The sequence below is a fragment of the Plenodomus lingam genome, assembly GCF_022343315.1.
Source record: "Plenodomus lingam strain CAN1 chromosome Unknown contig_19, whole genome shotgun sequence".
In the NCBI taxonomy this organism is placed as follows: Eukaryota; Fungi; Ascomycota; class Dothideomycetes; order Pleosporales; family Leptosphaeriaceae; genus Plenodomus; species Plenodomus lingam.
The window spans coordinates 1,659,234-1,674,032 of record NW_027093936.1 but is presented as its reverse complement, the minus strand read 5'-3'; the positions used below and the strand labels follow the sequence as shown (position 1 = coordinate 1,674,032).

The following is a 14,799-nucleotide window of genomic DNA, read 5'->3' as shown; positions in this document are numbered from 1 at the left end:
AGACGACGGGAAAGAAAGGAAAGAAGAGGAATGATGACGAAGAGAGACTGGAAAGAAAACAAGGAGAAAACGCCCAGGCTGGAGAAACACAGCAGCCTAATGTATGAGCGTGTGAGAGAAGTAAAGAAAAAAGTTCCGTGGCCAAGGAAGAGAGAGAATAACAGTCTCTCTTCCGCCTGTTCCGCTGGTAGCGCGCTTTGGTTGGCGATGTATAACATGGTGGCCTGACAGAGTCATGAAGGGACTCCACGGTGGAGAGTCAAAAAAAAATGTCGAGAAGAAAAAGACGGACGTTTCACTTGGTCTTTAGACTCGCGCGCTTCAAGATACGAGAAACAAGGTTACCGCGAGGCTTGGGTTTAACATAAAAGGCGCCCTTGGCACCAGTGTTATCGTCCGTGAACACCAGATCTTCGAGCGCGAGCGGATCGTCCTTGACAGACGTCGACTTTGGACTGGACGAGCCCTGCTGCTGCCAGCCGTACAATTGGTCCTCATCGGCGCGTAGATCGGGCCGAGTCAGCGTCATCCGGAGCGTCATCTCTCGGTTCATCTGGCCGGCCCCGGAGAGGGCAGGTGAGGCCATGGGTGAATCGATCGGAAACTTGCCATGCGAGAGCTGGCGCGAGTGCAGACGGAACGAGAGTCCTGTGCTGCAAGGCGTGGCGGGCGAGTCGAGGTCGGCTACCGAGTCGCAGTCGGACGACTCGAGACCCTGATTGTCGGTCGAGGTGCTATCCTCGAGGAACGAGAGTTTGCCGTCTCGCAAAAAGGTATGCATGTCTCTGCTAAACTTCCTCGCGTGGTTGTCAATCTGCGGAAGCTGGTAGTGCGGACCTGGTGAGTCGTTGCCGGTAGTTGAAGGAAAGCCAAACTCAATCGCTTCATCAAACTTTTGCGGCGAGGCCAAGTACATGCGCAGTTTCTTCCGTGCCTCTGGATCCTGGTAGTGGGTAGCTTCAGGGTCGAAGAGGGGCGGTGTTGGGGCCTGTGAAAATCTTAGCCCTGCGAGGGACAGGGTTGAGGAGTGTGCACGCTGATGTCGTGCGTTCGGACCGAAGGCGAACGGTGATGGCGGGTCTGCGATGAACATGGTGGGAGAAGCCGAAGATGGATGACGAAAGGAGGCAGCGGTGAGTGACATGGTCCGTCTAAAAGGGGGGGAATCTTTGGTGGCGAAGCTGGGCGTGTTCATCATGTCGAGGTGTGCAAGGCTGCTGGCCCGGCGGTGATGCTTCTTTTTCTCAATAGGGAGGTAGAATGAAGAGCGACTGGAGCTGCGGCTAATGGTGGAAGACGCCGAGGCAGTCGATGGCCGTCGAGAGCGTCCTCGATCGGCAGCAGGAGGGCAGGGTGACGACGACGAAGACGAGGATGATGATGATAGTGTTTGGGTGAAGTCAAAGTGAAAGTCGGCGAAGCGTTGTTGGGCCCGCTCAGCCTCGTGTTCGTCTTGGGGGAACGAATGTTTGGATTTGGCGAATTGCTGCAGGAACAACTGTTCTTCCCGCGAAAAGTGCTGTTTCCGCACCTTTTCAGGGAGTGAAAGATAGAAGAGAATGTCGGCAGCAGAGGCAGAGGCAAATGCAGATGCAGAGGCAAAGCTAAGAGCAGAGGCAGAAGCAGAAGTACAAGGGGGCACAGACGCAGAGGCAGATGAAGAGGCGAGTCTGGCCGACTTCTGTCGTCGGTGTCGTCGGTGTCGTATCGAGAGAGTGACTGGAGGGCGGAATGGGGTGGACGAGCTGGCCCGCGAGGAACGGCCAGAAGTAGTGGGCTCGTCAGCAGTAGCAGCAGCAGCAGCGGCGGCGGCGGCCTGAGTAGCCTGGTGCTGGATCTGCAGGCGTTCCAGGGATGAAAAGTACTTTCTCCTGCAGCGGCAGGGTGGTTAGCATGAAGCCCATAACCGTTCGTTGCAGCCTATGTGCTTGGTACTGGAACTACTGCAAGGTACAGGTTACGGTGGCCAGTCTTCAGTCGTGGGTGTGAGTTGCTGTGTGTGTGTGTGGGTGTGGGTGTGGGTGTGTGTGGGTGTGTGTGTGTGTGGGGTTGGGTGAGAAGTGGGGTGGAGGGGGAGAGAGATGGGAGAGAGAGGCGAGAGGCTATCGGGACATGCACGCGATAACGCGCCCCTATCACACACCAGACAACACAGAAGTAGGGCGGGCAAATCAGACGCGCAGGAAAACACAGAAGGAAGACGTACTGGACTGAATAGGGTAGGGCGTCGAATTCGGCCTGCTGCAGAGGCAGCGTGCTACTTCCTCTGGCTCTGGCCCTCATCCTGTTGGCTTGGTCGAATCTGTTCCAGGGGCAGAGAAAGCTGCAATGGCGGCGTTGGTTGGATCGTAGACCATGTGCGTGGGTGGGCGACGATGGGTGAGGATGGGTGGTGAGTTATGTTTAGCTGAGACGTAGGCTCTTACTCGGTAGTAGAGTATAAGATACGGCACGCTGTGACCAGGTTGTGTGTCAAAGCCTTTTCCCCTTAGGACAGAGTACCGGTATGGGATGTAGATGGTGGTGGATGTGTGTCGAGCTTCACGGTTGAATAGGGTAGGTGACGAGTGTGTATGTGTGTGTGTATGAGAGAAAAAGAAAGAAAGAAAGAAAGAAAGAGAGAATGCGTGTATATGTGTGTGGGTGAGTGAGAGTGTGTGCGCAGTAGTTTCCTACCAGTTCGTCGATCCGAGTCAGAGAGATGGGTAGGATGATGGGGGGCGTGGTGAATAACAGAGTACATAGTCTCGCAAGCAAAGCCACCATGGAAGTATAAGAAAAAGCCAGACCCCAGCGCTCAGACAACCGACCCTCGTGTCCAACGTGTGGGAGTGTGTGAGTGAGCTCAGCAGGATTGGACCGACGGATGGACACCTGGGGCGGCTGCATATTCGTTTGATCGAGATGGCACCGCTGCAGCTAATGACGCCGCCTAGAGACGCAAGACGTCGCCCTCTCCACGCTCATCCTCACGTCTGGGCCCTAGCACCAAACTGCCCTCGCTCACCTATCCGAGAGTCAAACGAGCGCCCACTTTGCTTGCCTGCCTCGCCGACGTTCTTTTGTGTACTGTGTATGTACATACTCTTACAATGATGGGTTCCGTACGAGGCGGGAGGATTGGATGTCAATGCGGGTAGGTAGGGCATCCCAGGCCTCTTCCCGGGCCCTACCCTACCCTTACACTCACTGTGTTATGTATGTTCCTTGATCCATGAACTTGAGAAGAGTACTTGTACCTACGATATGTATACGTACCTATATGTACATACATATAATCACCATACTACTCTAAGCAGAGGATACGAATACGAGTACCAGAACTTACCTACATACAGTACCTGCCTAACGCCTAGTACCAAAATAGAATCCACTCACTAGAAAAAAAAAGTTCCCTTGCTTCCCTTCCCACGCGGCCAGCAAGCACCAGCACCAACACCAACACCAACACCAACAGCCCACTCCTTGAGCAAGGCCCCATCACAACAACAACAACAACAACACACACGTGTGCCAATCATCTGCATCCCCTACAATCCCTCATCCGTTCCGCACACCCTGTCTACCTACCTACATTCCATAGCCTACAGGCTCACTCCCCACCTTTCACCCTCCGCCTGTTTCAGAGCCCCCATCATCACTTGACCATAAACCAGAACCATAACCATTAGTACAGCTCATCAAGGCACAGGTACAGGTACAAGCACAGGTCCAGGTCCACAGGCACAGACACAGACACTGGCATTTTTTTTAGCGCGTATGGAGCGGCGGGCCCTGTCTGCGACACACCGCATCGACAACAGCACAAGTGTATGTAAACTTACCCGGGCCTGCGGGACGTAGAAGGGGGAAGATCCCGGCCATCGAGATTGATCGATTGCGGCGGTTTTTCTTTCTTCTTTTGGGGGGGAGGGGGCCTTGTTGCTTTTGGTGGTCCTGGCCCTCTGGTCTCCATCGTACTCTACTACAATGTATTGTACGGTCGCTGAGATAGTGGGTTAGCCGTTGATGGAGGATCGGCTTCTGGAAGGATGCCGTGTTGGTTCGATGATGGTAGGGCCGTCTGGTGTTTGTGGAGCACATCCGCCTTCTACCTACTGTCTGAGCCTCCTGAGCCTTCTGAATCCTCTGCCATCTGCGGCCTCTGCGGGTGCTACAATAAGGGTGCACAGACACAAACTACAGACACTCTCTCTCTCACACACCATACACCACACACCCACACACTCACCCACAGACACAAACACATCTCCTTCTCTGTGCAGTAACGCGAGCATGCGCTGTGTAACGGCGCACACCTAGTAGCTGAAGAACATGCAACGCCATGCCGCGACCCACTCTCCTACCATTACACTGCCTATACGACCCCTCTTATCTAATTTGCACAAAAGGAACAAGCAAGGGTATCTAAAAAAAACGGCATGTATCCAAGTCCAGCACAAAAGCTCAAACACCCGAACTCAACAACAACTGCAACAGCCTACCCATCGCCTAAGCAAGCCATCCATCCCCCAGATCACCGTAGCCATGGGCCAGCCCGCCCGCCCGTCTGTTCCACACCAAAAGGCCCCCTTCCCCTCCCCTCCCCTCCCCCTGTGAATTGCCCCCTTACCCCGCGATTGCGTCTTCTTGTGTCTATGACTCTTTTTTTCCCTTTGGGCCATGCATGATACATGGTCAAGCAGATTAGTGAGAAGATCAGTGGCTTCAGCCTCCCTCACCCCTTTGCCCATCTGCCATCCCGTGCTGACACGCAATCTTTCTGTGGACAGCCAGGTATTCGCATAGAGAGCGGCTCGTAGGCCTTTGCTTGTAGAGCTTCAAACACCTGCAATGTCATAATAGTAGTCCTCGTCTAGCCCTTCGCGGCTGGGCAGAGTCGGCTCTTCTAGCCCCACGTCTTCAAAGCGAACGTTGAGCAGCCGGATCTTGAGGCCGTACCCGCCAATGAAGCTAACGAGCTTGTTAGTATCTGCCGTAATCGGCTGCTGGTTCAGTAGCATTAGCAGCCCATCAAGCCACTCAGACGCAAGCGTATGGCTCTGTGGGTGTAGTTGCAACAGCACCGATTCTTTCCGCCCACCGCCTGAGCCAGCCGAAGCCTGGCGTGCATGATGAGAGTGGCCAAGATAGCCATGGATGGTGATCTTCGTAGATGTCGACGCCCGCTCGTGGCCTGGCAGGGTTGTCACCGTACTGTCAGATGACGATGTGGACGGGGCCGACGCTGAGACATTGCTCACAACAGAGGACACGATGCAGAGATCGACTAATCACCCACGTCAGCCACAGCGGTAACACAAACCACACAACTTGCTTTGCCACGTAGCACTCACTCTTTTCCTGCAGCGCGTCCAACCTCGGTTCAGACGTCGTCTTTTCGTCAAAGTCTGCATAATGCAGGTATCTCCGGTTGTGTGACAGTCGCACGAAGCGCCACGCTGAGGGCACAACACGGGTCAGGGTCTTGCTCGTAACCGGGCCAGAATTGGACCCGTAATCCACTCCCATTGGGAACCATGCTCCTTGGAGAAGACATCTGATGCGTTGCTCCTTGACGAACTGGAGAGCCTCGTGGTTGAGCTCGTCGCGAACTTGTCTGTAAGACGTCAGCTTGGCCAGACCTTAGAATGATGGTTCCCTGGACGTACCGCAGATGATGACCCCACGCATCTTCGTACGTTAGCTCAAGTAGTTCCATCTGGAGCTCCCTTAGTCGCTTCAACTCAAATTCTGCCATCTCTTCTTCAACATCCTTGATGTCCCTCATGCGAGGCGCTTGCCCCACAATCTGCTCGACCAGGATGCGCACCAATTCCTCAATTTTTTCATAGTCTTCCACCTGTGCACCCGCCACCTTCCACAACCTTAGAAAGGCATTCAATCCACTCGTGTGCAGCCTTGACCAATGAAGCAAAAGAGGCTTGAACGCCCTATCAAAGTTGGCCCGAGATTCCATGGCAGTGTATCTGTGAGTTTCTACGTCCTCGGTCTTGTCCACTTCGAAATGCTCATAAAGAATCTCAGTGACAGAAAGGCTCGCACGGGCGATGGGACATCTCTGTTCAGCAGGTTCAACAGTTTGCTCCAATATCAATTTCTGGAAGCCATCTTCGTTCTTGTAAACGAAATCGGTCAGATCCATCAGGCCCAGAAAGCCGGCCCTGTCAAACTCCCACGCGGGCGACTCAGTTTCGAAGCCAAGGCGCCTCCACTTGGCCGGGTCCTGCCTCTTGCTTCCCTTGTCATCCTTCTCTGACTTGTCTGGACCGCTTGCAGTATGCAGACCACGCAGCGCTCTTCGATGATCCGTGTTCTCCAGGTCCACCTTGTCTTCTCTCCACTTCCTCAACAGTATTTTGGTCAGGGATTGGAATTCTAGAAGAGGATGTGCCAGGTCTTGTATCGCCGAACTTTGCATCAGCTCATATACGCTCTTGATTACCCCTAGCTCCTGCAGCTGCTTGACGAACTTGGGCCATTCGAAGGCAGCATCATTTGCAATGGCGTCACGCATGAGCGCATTGATCAGCTGGAGTGAGTTGGCACAGAGCGCATGATCAGCCGAGGTCATCTTCTCGACCAGTACAGGCAGAAATTGCGGCTGAGTGTCGACGGCAGGCTTCAGTCGTTGAAAGCCAGAGCTGGTCCCAGAGCTGTTCGATGCCGAGTTGCGATGGGAGGGATTGCCAACAATGGCTGCGAGTACCGACATGGCCCCTCGATTGACGTTGACCAGAGGTTGGGCGACGACGAGGTCGACTATCTGTTGTCTCCCTGTTAGATCTTGCTATGCGCCCCATCCATCTGTGCTCTTGAACCTACCCTGGCTATCAGCTCGTCTGTCACATGGTCCCATCCCTTGTCGAGTTCCAGCAGACGCGCCAGTGATGTAAGGCAGTAGGCTAATGTGTTGCCTGTGGAATGCAGCGCCAGGAAACTCAGCTTCGGTAGGCCTCCCTCGTATATGAAGACGTCGGCGAACGAGGGGTCCCCAATGGCATTCTGCAACTTGAAGACGGCCATCTTGCGCACCGACTCCTCCTCTGCACCCAGCCGCGCGACCAGCTCCGAGACATTCACGCTGTCCATGGCTGCACCTGCTGCGGGAGGAGGCCCAAATGTGGGGTAGGAATGTGGAGAGGGTGAATTGCGCCAAATCTACCTGGACAGAGATGATGGCATTATAGAGAACGCCAATATGCCAAAATAAGAATATGTGCAGTGAGCCGTGAGTCGTGAGTCGTGAGTCGTCAATGTCCAGCCAACCTTTCACCCTTTTGCTCTGGCGTCGCAGAAAGCCCCCCCCCCCGGTCTTAGGCAAGGCGCGACGACGCGCTTGGCACAGACACAACACGTGAAGCGTGTGTTTGTGGGGGTCCCTGCAACATGGGCTCGGTGGTGCCTTCCCAGCCGTGACTGAGGCGCTAGGCAGGACTGAGCTAAGAGGGTGATCCTCCAGGGCAACAACATCGCTCTCTGAAGGGCACATCACAAGTCCTGCTCCAACTACTCACACTCATTCCGCCTTGATTTGTGCATTATCGTCCAGCGTTGAAGCCTCGATACCCTTCTCCACCGCCTCATTCAGTCCCATCAAGCGTGTCTGTTCCTTCATCGCTGCCCGTTGCCCGTCGCTTGTCCGCCCTCTCATCCCGCTCTCTTCCTATTCTCACCAAGAAAACACTGATATGGTGTACATCACCTCGGATTTGTTCGGCCCAGATACGTCGCATGGCCATGAACAACCCTCTAGCTCGACACATTGGTCCCCAATGGCCAGTTCACAGCATGCACCAGGAGGCCTCGGCAAGCGGAAACGACAGGGAGGAGAAGACGGAGCAACAGGGTACGAGACGATGCCACGACGCTTACAGAAAACGGTCGCTAACAAGGCATGCAGCACTTATGGCCACCAACATCGCATGCACCCGCTTGGTCGAGATTCTGCTCGATCACAGTGCCACAGCACCCCGCCCTTTGACACCAATAGGAACCTCTCATATGTTGTGTACCCGATCGCACAACAACACAGCACAGCAGAACGACGACCAGTAAAGCAGTTGAAGCGAATCAACCCCAAAGCAACCGCCCTTGTGAAATCAACGTCCCAGCTCATGGACATTGAGATTGCCCCACAAGGTAGCAATGCCCAATCACATGCCGCCTCGGACCTAAGACCATGCCACGCCTGTAGATCAGCCCCCAAGCGAAAAAGAGATCTGGAGAACTACCTCGATTGCAACCGCTGTGATGAGCGCACATGTTACATATGTGCCCGACAATGTGTGGGAGGATGCGGGAAAGCGATATGCAAAAAGTGCATAGTCGAGGTCGGCAAAGAGGCAGACTCGTGGTGTTTGGACTGTTATGCGAGAAATCTCAACTCATGAGTTGGAGGCATGGATGGACGAGTGGGTGGATGGGAATCTTGGTTTTAATCCATTGACAAGGAGTCATGGCGTTTTATATCATGAATGCGATTATAGCATCGTTGAGGCTGTATGCTTGCTGTTTAGTGTACACACGTTGATGAGAGGCTAATGCCATACAACACATTTGCAATGTCTTCATGTATACATCAACCAACATGGAAGGGGGTTTATAACGACGAGCATAGACTACATGATATCATGTTTCTTAATTTCCATACTTTAACAGTCCTCTTATTTCCTGACATGATGTATAAAAGCCTTCCTAGGCAAGTAAATAAAAGGTAAATCCTTGACAACACTTTGCTCTAAATGAATGTACTCAAAATAACTAAAATGAAATGTAGAATAGATGAGTGAAGGGGTAGGATAAATGTGCTTGTACAATATTAAATACCATAGCCCATCTCATCACATAATTGCCTTAAAGCTTTACCTTAGCACAAGATAACATCACTCATCCTAATACTGTAAACCCCATAAACGCATTCAAAATCCAGCCTTAATAAAAGAACTCTAAGAAAGCATGTCAATAATCCATCCAGTGCGTAACAGATAATAACCAACAACGCATAAACACATCAACACACCAATGCCCCAATCTTTGAACCAACAATTCTTAAATTCTCCCACACACACGCTCTCTCTGTCTATACATCCTCAACAACGACACAACAAAACAACACCTCCTCTTCAACCCCACAAACCCAAACAGGTCCAAAAGCCTCCAACATGCTTCCAAACACCCTCTCCTCATTTCAATCAGTCATCCAATTGTACATAAGAATACAAGAGCCCTGGCCATTTCCATCCCCATTCCATCCCCATCCTTTTTCCCCCATTTCCCGGTCCCAAAAATGCCATGGTGCTCAAACGACCCCCCGCCCCCCTCCACCCTCAAAACCGCATACCGGAAAACAAAAGTAAAAACCTCTCTAGTAGGTACGCTTAAAAGGTGGCACAGCCTTGCACTCATTCTCATCCAGCGTGGTACCAACCACTTTCCTGTAGCCCAACTTGGTCTCACCATGCGGCTTCTTCTGCCACGACAACGTGTGCTTCATCCAGTTCTCGTCGTCACGATCAGGGAAGTCCTCACGCGCGTGCGCTCCTCTCGACTCCTTGCGGTTGGCGGCCGATTCGGCCGTCTGGACAGCGCACGTGAGCAAGTTCCTCAGCTCAAGGGTTTCGACAAGGTCAGAGTTCCAAATCATGCTGCGGTCCTTGATGCCAATGTCGGCGAATTGCGAGTCGACGTCGTGGATCTTCTGGACACCCTCGTCTAACGACTCTTGGGTGCGGAATACGGCAACGTCAGTCTGCATGACCTTTTGCATTTGGAGACGGACTTCGGCGGTGGACTTGGCACCTTCAGAGGTGCGGATCTGGTCGAGGACGGCGATCGAATCGGCACCGGCGTCAGCGGCGACAGGGTCAGCCTTCTGTCCGGGGCTGAAGTTGTCACGGATGGTGTGCGATACGGCGCGACCGAAGACGATAAGATCAAGGAGGGAGTTGGCTCCGAGACGGTTGGCACCGTGGACGGAGACGGAGGCGGCTTCACCACAAGCGAACAGTCCAGGCACAACCTGGTCGTTACCTGATTCATCTTGTGTGATGACCTCACCAGTGTACTTAGTTGGAATGCCACCCATGTTGTAGTGCACAGTGGGCAGGACAGGAATGGGCTGCTTGGTTACATCCACACCGGCGAAAATGGCGGCAGTCTCAGAGATACCAGGCAGACGCTCGTGTAGAACCTCGGCAGGCAAATGGCTGAGCTGGAGGTAAATGTGGTCCTTTTCAGGTCCAACACCACGCCCCTCACGGATCTCAAGCGTCATGGATCGGGAGACAACGTCACGGGAGGCGAGATCTTTGGCGGTAGGTGCATAACGCTCCATGAATCGCTCACCCTCGGAATTGAGGAGATATCCTCCCTCACCACGAGATCCCTCGGTGATCAGACATCCAGCACCATAAATACCAGTGGGGTGGAATTGGACAAATTCGAGATCCTGGTTGGGAAGACCGGCGCGGGCAACCATGGCCATACCGTCACCGGTACAGGTGTGGGCAGATGTGCAGCTGAAGTAGGCGCGTCCGTAACCTCCAGTAGCCAAGACGGTGTTCTTTGCGATAAATCGGTGGATGGTTCCGTCTTCCTGGTTGTAGGCAATGACACCCTTGCAAACGCCATCCTCCATGATCAGGTCAGTGGCAAAGTACTCGATAAAGTACTTGGTGTTGTGTCGTAGCGATTGTCCGTACAATGTGTGAAGGAGAGCATGGCCAGTACGATCAGCAGCAGCGCAGCATCGGTATGCCTGTCCACCCTTGCCATACTTTTGAGACTGTCCACCGAAAGCACGCTGGTAACTAGAATGCGTTAATGTTTTGGTCCCGCACAGTTCTTGACACGAAAACATACATTTTTCCATCGTCTGTTCTTGAGAATGGGCAGCCGTAGTTTTCAAGTTCAATGACAGATTGGGGAGCCTCTCTGGTCATGTAGTGAATAGCATCCTGGTCACCCAACCAATCTGAACCCTTGACGGTATCGTACATGTGCCACCGCCAGTCGTCCTCGTGCATGCTAGACGGTCGTTAATTCCCTTTTTGTTGTCGCTCTGCAGGGTTTTCACTTACTTTCCAAGCGCAGCGTTGATACCTCCCTGTGCGGCTACTGTGTGTGATCGCGTGGGGAACAGCTTCGATATGCAGGCAGTGTTGAACCCAGCTTCAGCGAGACCAAAGGCCGCTCGCAGACCCGCTCCTCCGGCGCCGACAACAATGGCATCGTATTCGTGGTCTATCACAGGGTATTTCTGCGAGATGAAGCCTGAGGCTTCTTTTGCTCTCAGGTTTCCGGTACCGTAGATACGTGCCGCGGGCCGTGTCGATGAAAAAGCTCGTGTCGATTGGCGGAAGCTCTTCGTGAGCTGTGGCGGCACATGTTAGCCATTGATCTGTGTAAAGTTGCGCACACGGCAACGCATTCCCAGCATAGAGGAGCGACCGTGGAGAGGCATGGCGTGCATGGCTGCGCCATGCGAGTCTTCTGTCAGTGCACCGTGGGATGTGGCACACGCCCTCATGCGGAGAATGCCGGGCATACGGCCGTGCAGTCTTATGTGTGGCACATGGAACATGAGAGGGACTCACCTGGCGTGCAAGCTGCGTCTGGCGCATCCTGAGACAACTCATGTTGGCGATTGTGGACGAGTGGAGAGAGAGGGACGGTCGAGAACTTGGAATGATTTCGAGGTTAGAGGTCCCGAGGTCGATGATGGATGGCAGTTGCGCTATGTGACAAACTAGAACTTGCCTCGCGCTAATTGGATCGGTAGGCCTCGGGCTTTGAATTCCCTCTCACCCGGCCTTTTTTCTTCGAGAGCGCCATACAAGACGATTGTTTTATTTGCCTCAATTGCTCGTGGTACTAGAAACTGTAGCGACTTGTTTTGGTCTCAGGTCAATACAGAGTACACGCCAAGCTGCTCTGTCTCTGCGACACCTTTGAGTAAGTAGCATAGTAAGTAGCATTTGGCAGATGACACATGAAAGCTTGCACCACCTCTCCGACACTCCATTCTTCACACCAATGCACTTTGTATTGATCACTGTACCACTGTACCGACCACTCTAGTATCGAGTCACATATCCTATGTTGTGCTGGCTTCCGATGTTGCTTGCCGCTGATGGTGCAGATACATGCACTGACTTGTTGGCGTCATAGACATTTCCATTCGATCACATGAGAATGACGCCGCCGGCCCTTGAGTACCGGTAGTGGCCACAGCAGAACCCCCACACTTGAAATAGGCGGACTGCAATCATGTTTCTCTGCCATATTGGCACATGTCCAAGTACACTCAACGAGCATCCAAATCACTAGCCTTGCGAAAGCTGGTGCAGTGATACCTAGAGTACCACACGTACATCGCTATCCCTATTGGAGCATCGTATAATTGATTCTTGCTCGATCATTTTCCTTGTACCTACCGGCCTCATCATCTTCAGATCTCGCTTGCAATGCGACCACACCAAACAACGAGACAACATGGGCTGTCCAAAAAATCAAAAAAATTACCCTGCTAAACTGCAAACTGACGAATGAATAATCACCAAGACATCACAATCGAATAGCGAAGATGCAAGTAACTTGAATTGGGAATCGTTGAATTGTTTTTCAATCGCTCGTCATGATTGGCATCCATGTAGTAAACCTATCCCTGTTCGCCAAAGCCTGAAGAAAGAATGCACTCCTTAACCACGTCCAGAACACTTCTAAGATGCGGCCTGGAGGTCCTTCTTCATGGTACCCTCGTATTGCCTCTTTTCTGCCGCGGTCTGGTAAGCACCGTGACCGAACTTGGAAGAGGTGTCGATCCACTTGAGCTCCACCTTCTCGAGTGCTCGTCGGCTGGTGTGTGTGAACATGGACTTTCGCAGAGTCATGACACGCTTCTTGACACCAGGGCAGTTACCCTTGAGCAGCAAGAAGTCATTCTTGACCTCACCGTAACGAACGAAGCCACCCATGCTGATTTCATGTTAGTGTTTGTGCTTGCTGAGGAACCAGATAAAAAAACTTACGGGGTGATCTGCTTCTTCGAGACATCGAACTCGGTCGAGGCGTTACCCTCGTCCTCACCCTTACCGATACGGTAGATCTTGTGGTTGACAGAGGTACGGTGGTGGTATCCCATCTGACCAGCACGAGCGACAGTCCACTGGACGTGGGCAGGATGCCAGGCACCGATACAAGCGACCTTGCGGAGACCCTTGTGCGTCTTGCGAGGGAGCTTCTTGGTTCCCCAACGGGAAGTGACACCGTTGTAACCCTTACCCTTGGTGACGGCAATGACGTCGATCATCTCGTTGGCCTCGAAGATGGAGCTGATCTCGATTGGCTTCTCGAAAAGGCCGTGTGCATAGGAAACCTTGTCGGCGATGCTTCCACCGTTGACCTGGATCTCCATGAGGTGGGCCTTCTTCTGCTTGAGTGGGGTCTTGGAGATTTGGGTGTGGGCGAGAACGCGGATGACGGTGCAGTACTTCTTCATGCGCTCGAGCTCGGCGGTGATGGACGCTCCGCTATTCTCCGAGTGCTTCTTGGCGTATTTGGTGAAAGCCTTCTTCTTGCTCTTGTACCAGTTGCGGTAGAAGCGGCGCTTGACCTCGTCGCTCAAGTGCTCGGCCCAGACGGTGGTGAGCGAGCGCAGACCGCGAGGGGTCTCAATGTAGCCAACAAGACCGACAGCGATCATCTGATAATTTGTTAGCACTGCCCACCAATTGTAATCTTTTGCAGGATTCGTGTGTGCGTACCGGAGGTGTCTCAATGATGGTGACAGCCTCGACAATCTCCTTCTTGTGCAGCTTGGCACCGGGTCGGTCGAGGTCGCGGACAATGGTGCTCATACCGGCCTTGTAGCCCATGGCTGCGGTGAGGTGGACGGGCTTCTTGGGGTCATCCTTGGGGAAGCTGGCATTGTTGTAAGTCCTTTTGTGCCCGACATGCCCACGCCGTCTCGCGACGGGCGAAGAAGCGAAGGTGTGGAATTTACCTCTTGACCTTACCCCGGTGACGGGCAGCGCGCTTTCGCGGCAAGAAAGCCAGAGACCCGTGGCGGGGAGCTTCGAACTTCCTGTGAGACATGGCGAGTTCGATGTGCTGTTGGGGTTAGTTGGCAATTGTCGAAGTGGCAGGAACAGGAACAGAAGCTGGAACTGATAGAAGTTCGGCCTCGAAATATTCACTATGTTCGCTAACGCTCTGTGTGTTGTGGCCCGAGCGGGATGGGGCTAAACTGGGCCGGGTAAAGCGCGGGCTCTCCGGAGCCGGACAGTCAGCAGCGACTTGAGCCTTTGAGCATTGTGGGCAAGGGTCGGCACTGGTACTTGTTGGTACTTGTTAGTACTGGTACTGTGAGTAGTGTTAGTAAGTACTGCTAGGTAGGTAGCATCCAAGCAGCAGGCGGAAGGCCGGACGCCAAGGATACACCCCACCAGCCGGCCAGCCAGCAAGCCAGCCAGCCAACAGAGGATCGAGCTGTCGGCCGACTACTACACTACACGCTTTGTCCTTGTACCTGTACAGCTTCAGCTTGCTTGCTCTTCTCCCTGCCCGCCTGCCTAACCCCCCCTTCACCCACCCGCTGCTGCTCTCTCGTCATCCTGCCTACGAGTTGAGGTTGAGTCGAGTCACCCCCACCCACACCCACACCCACACACACACGTACATCGTCTGTTGCATTCAGCGCCCGCTGCCCACTGCTGCCCACCTGCACACACCACTTACCTGCCAACCTTCGACGTCGTCGGCGGCGCCACCTACCTCCGCAACACCGCAACAAACGCA

The 14,799-nt window shown here is 53.4% G+C and overlaps 5 protein-coding genes across 5 annotated transcripts; 1 reads left to right on the top strand and 4 right to left on the bottom strand.

The window, feature by feature from the left end:
- Nucleotides 1-295: 295 nt before the first annotated feature.
- On the bottom strand, nt 296-2,283 carry IAQ61_004590 (uncharacterized protein; the record flags this gene model as incomplete). Its single annotated transcript, XM_003839189.1, has 2 exons — nt 296-1,871; nt 2,207-2,283. 2 exons carry the CDS (start codon nt 2,281-2,283, stop codon nt 296-298), a joined length of 1,653 nt encoding a protein of 550 aa, XP_003839237.1.
- Nucleotides 2,284-4,602: 2,319 nt separating this feature from the next.
- On the bottom strand, nt 4,603-7,310 carry IAQ61_004589 (uncharacterized protein). The gene is made up of 4 exons (XM_066096420.1): nt 6,826-7,310; nt 5,652-6,766; nt 5,337-5,599; nt 4,603-5,269 (listed from the first exon to the last, which is right to left on the bottom strand). The coding sequence occupies exons 1-4, from the start codon at nt 7,090-7,092 to the stop codon at nt 4,821-4,823; spliced, it is 2,094 nt and encodes a 697-aa protein (XP_065953738.1). The 5' UTR covers nt 7,093-7,310; the 3' UTR covers nt 4,603-4,820.
- A 120-nt stretch (nt 7,311-7,430) lies between these two features.
- Nucleotides 7,431-8,619, top strand: IAQ61_004588 (uncharacterized protein). Its single transcript, XM_066096419.1, has 2 exons — nt 7,431-7,849; nt 7,904-8,619. Exons 1-2 carry the CDS (start codon nt 7,692-7,694, stop codon nt 8,391-8,393), a joined length of 648 nt encoding a protein of 215 aa, XP_065953737.1. The 5' UTR covers nt 7,431-7,691; the 3' UTR covers nt 8,394-8,619.
- Nucleotides 8,620-8,697: 78 nt separating this feature from the next.
- On the bottom strand, nt 8,698-11,712 carry SDH1 (succinate dehydrogenase flavoprotein subunit). Its single transcript, XM_003839185.2, has 4 exons — nt 11,598-11,712; nt 11,082-11,374; nt 10,864-11,028; nt 8,698-10,811 (listed from the first exon to the last, which is right to left on the bottom strand). Exons 1-4 carry the CDS (start codon nt 11,637-11,639, stop codon nt 9,368-9,370), a joined length of 1,944 nt encoding a protein of 647 aa, XP_003839233.1. The 5' UTR covers nt 11,640-11,712; the 3' UTR covers nt 8,698-9,367.
- An 881-nt stretch (nt 11,713-12,593) lies between these two features.
- RPL3 (60S ribosomal protein uL3) lies at nt 12,594-14,242 on the bottom strand. Its single transcript, XM_003839184.2, has 4 exons — nt 14,006-14,242; nt 13,767-13,923; nt 13,032-13,705; nt 12,594-12,978 (listed from the first exon to the last, which is right to left on the bottom strand). Exons 1-4 carry the CDS (start codon nt 14,095-14,097, stop codon nt 12,723-12,725), a joined length of 1,179 nt encoding a protein of 392 aa, XP_003839232.1. The 5' UTR covers nt 14,098-14,242; the 3' UTR covers nt 12,594-12,722.
- Nucleotides 14,243-14,799: the final 557 nt, after the last annotated feature.

Coding starts and splice junctions, on each gene's coding strand:
- IAQ61_004589 (XM_066096420.1), bottom strand. CDS start 7,092: ATGGACAGCGTGAATGTCTCGGAGCTGGTCGCGCGGCTGGGTGCAGAG. Junction 6,767..6,825: donor CAGACGAGCTGATAGCCAGG/GTAGGTTCAAGA, acceptor GGGAGACAACAG/ATAGTCGACCTCGTCGTCGC. Junction 5,600..5,651: donor GCGTGGGGTCATCATCTGCG/GTACGTCCAGGG, acceptor GACGTCTTACAG/ACAAGTTCGCGACGAGCTCA.
- IAQ61_004588 (XM_066096419.1), top strand. CDS start 7,692: ATGGTGTACATCACCTCGGATTTGTTCGGCCCAGATACGTCGCATGGC. Junction 7,850..7,903: donor GGAGAAGACGGAGCAACAGG/GTACGAGACGAT, acceptor CAAGGCATGCAG/CACTTATGGCCACCAACATC.
- SDH1 (XM_003839185.2), bottom strand. CDS start 11,639: ATGAGTTGTCTCAGGATGCGCCAGACGCAGCTTGCACGCCAG. Junction 11,375..11,597: donor AGACGCAGCTTGCACGCCAG/GTGAGTCCCTCT, acceptor GTGCCGCCACAG/CTCACGAAGAGCTTCCGCCA. Junction 11,029..11,081: donor ATCAACGCTGCGCTTGGAAA/GTAAGTGAAAAC, acceptor ACGACCGTCTAG/CATGCACGAGGACGACTGGC.
- RPL3 (XM_003839184.2), bottom strand. CDS start 14,097: ATGTCTCACAGGAAGTTCGAAGCTCCCCGCCACGGGTCTCTGGCTTTC. Junction 13,924..14,005: donor CACCGGGGTAAGGTCAAGAG/GTAAATTCCACA, acceptor CAACAATGCCAG/CTTCCCCAAGGATGACCCCA. Junction 12,979..13,031: donor TCGAAGAAGCAGATCACCCC/GTAAGTTTTTTT, acceptor ACATGAAATCAG/CATGGGTGGCTTCGTTCGTT.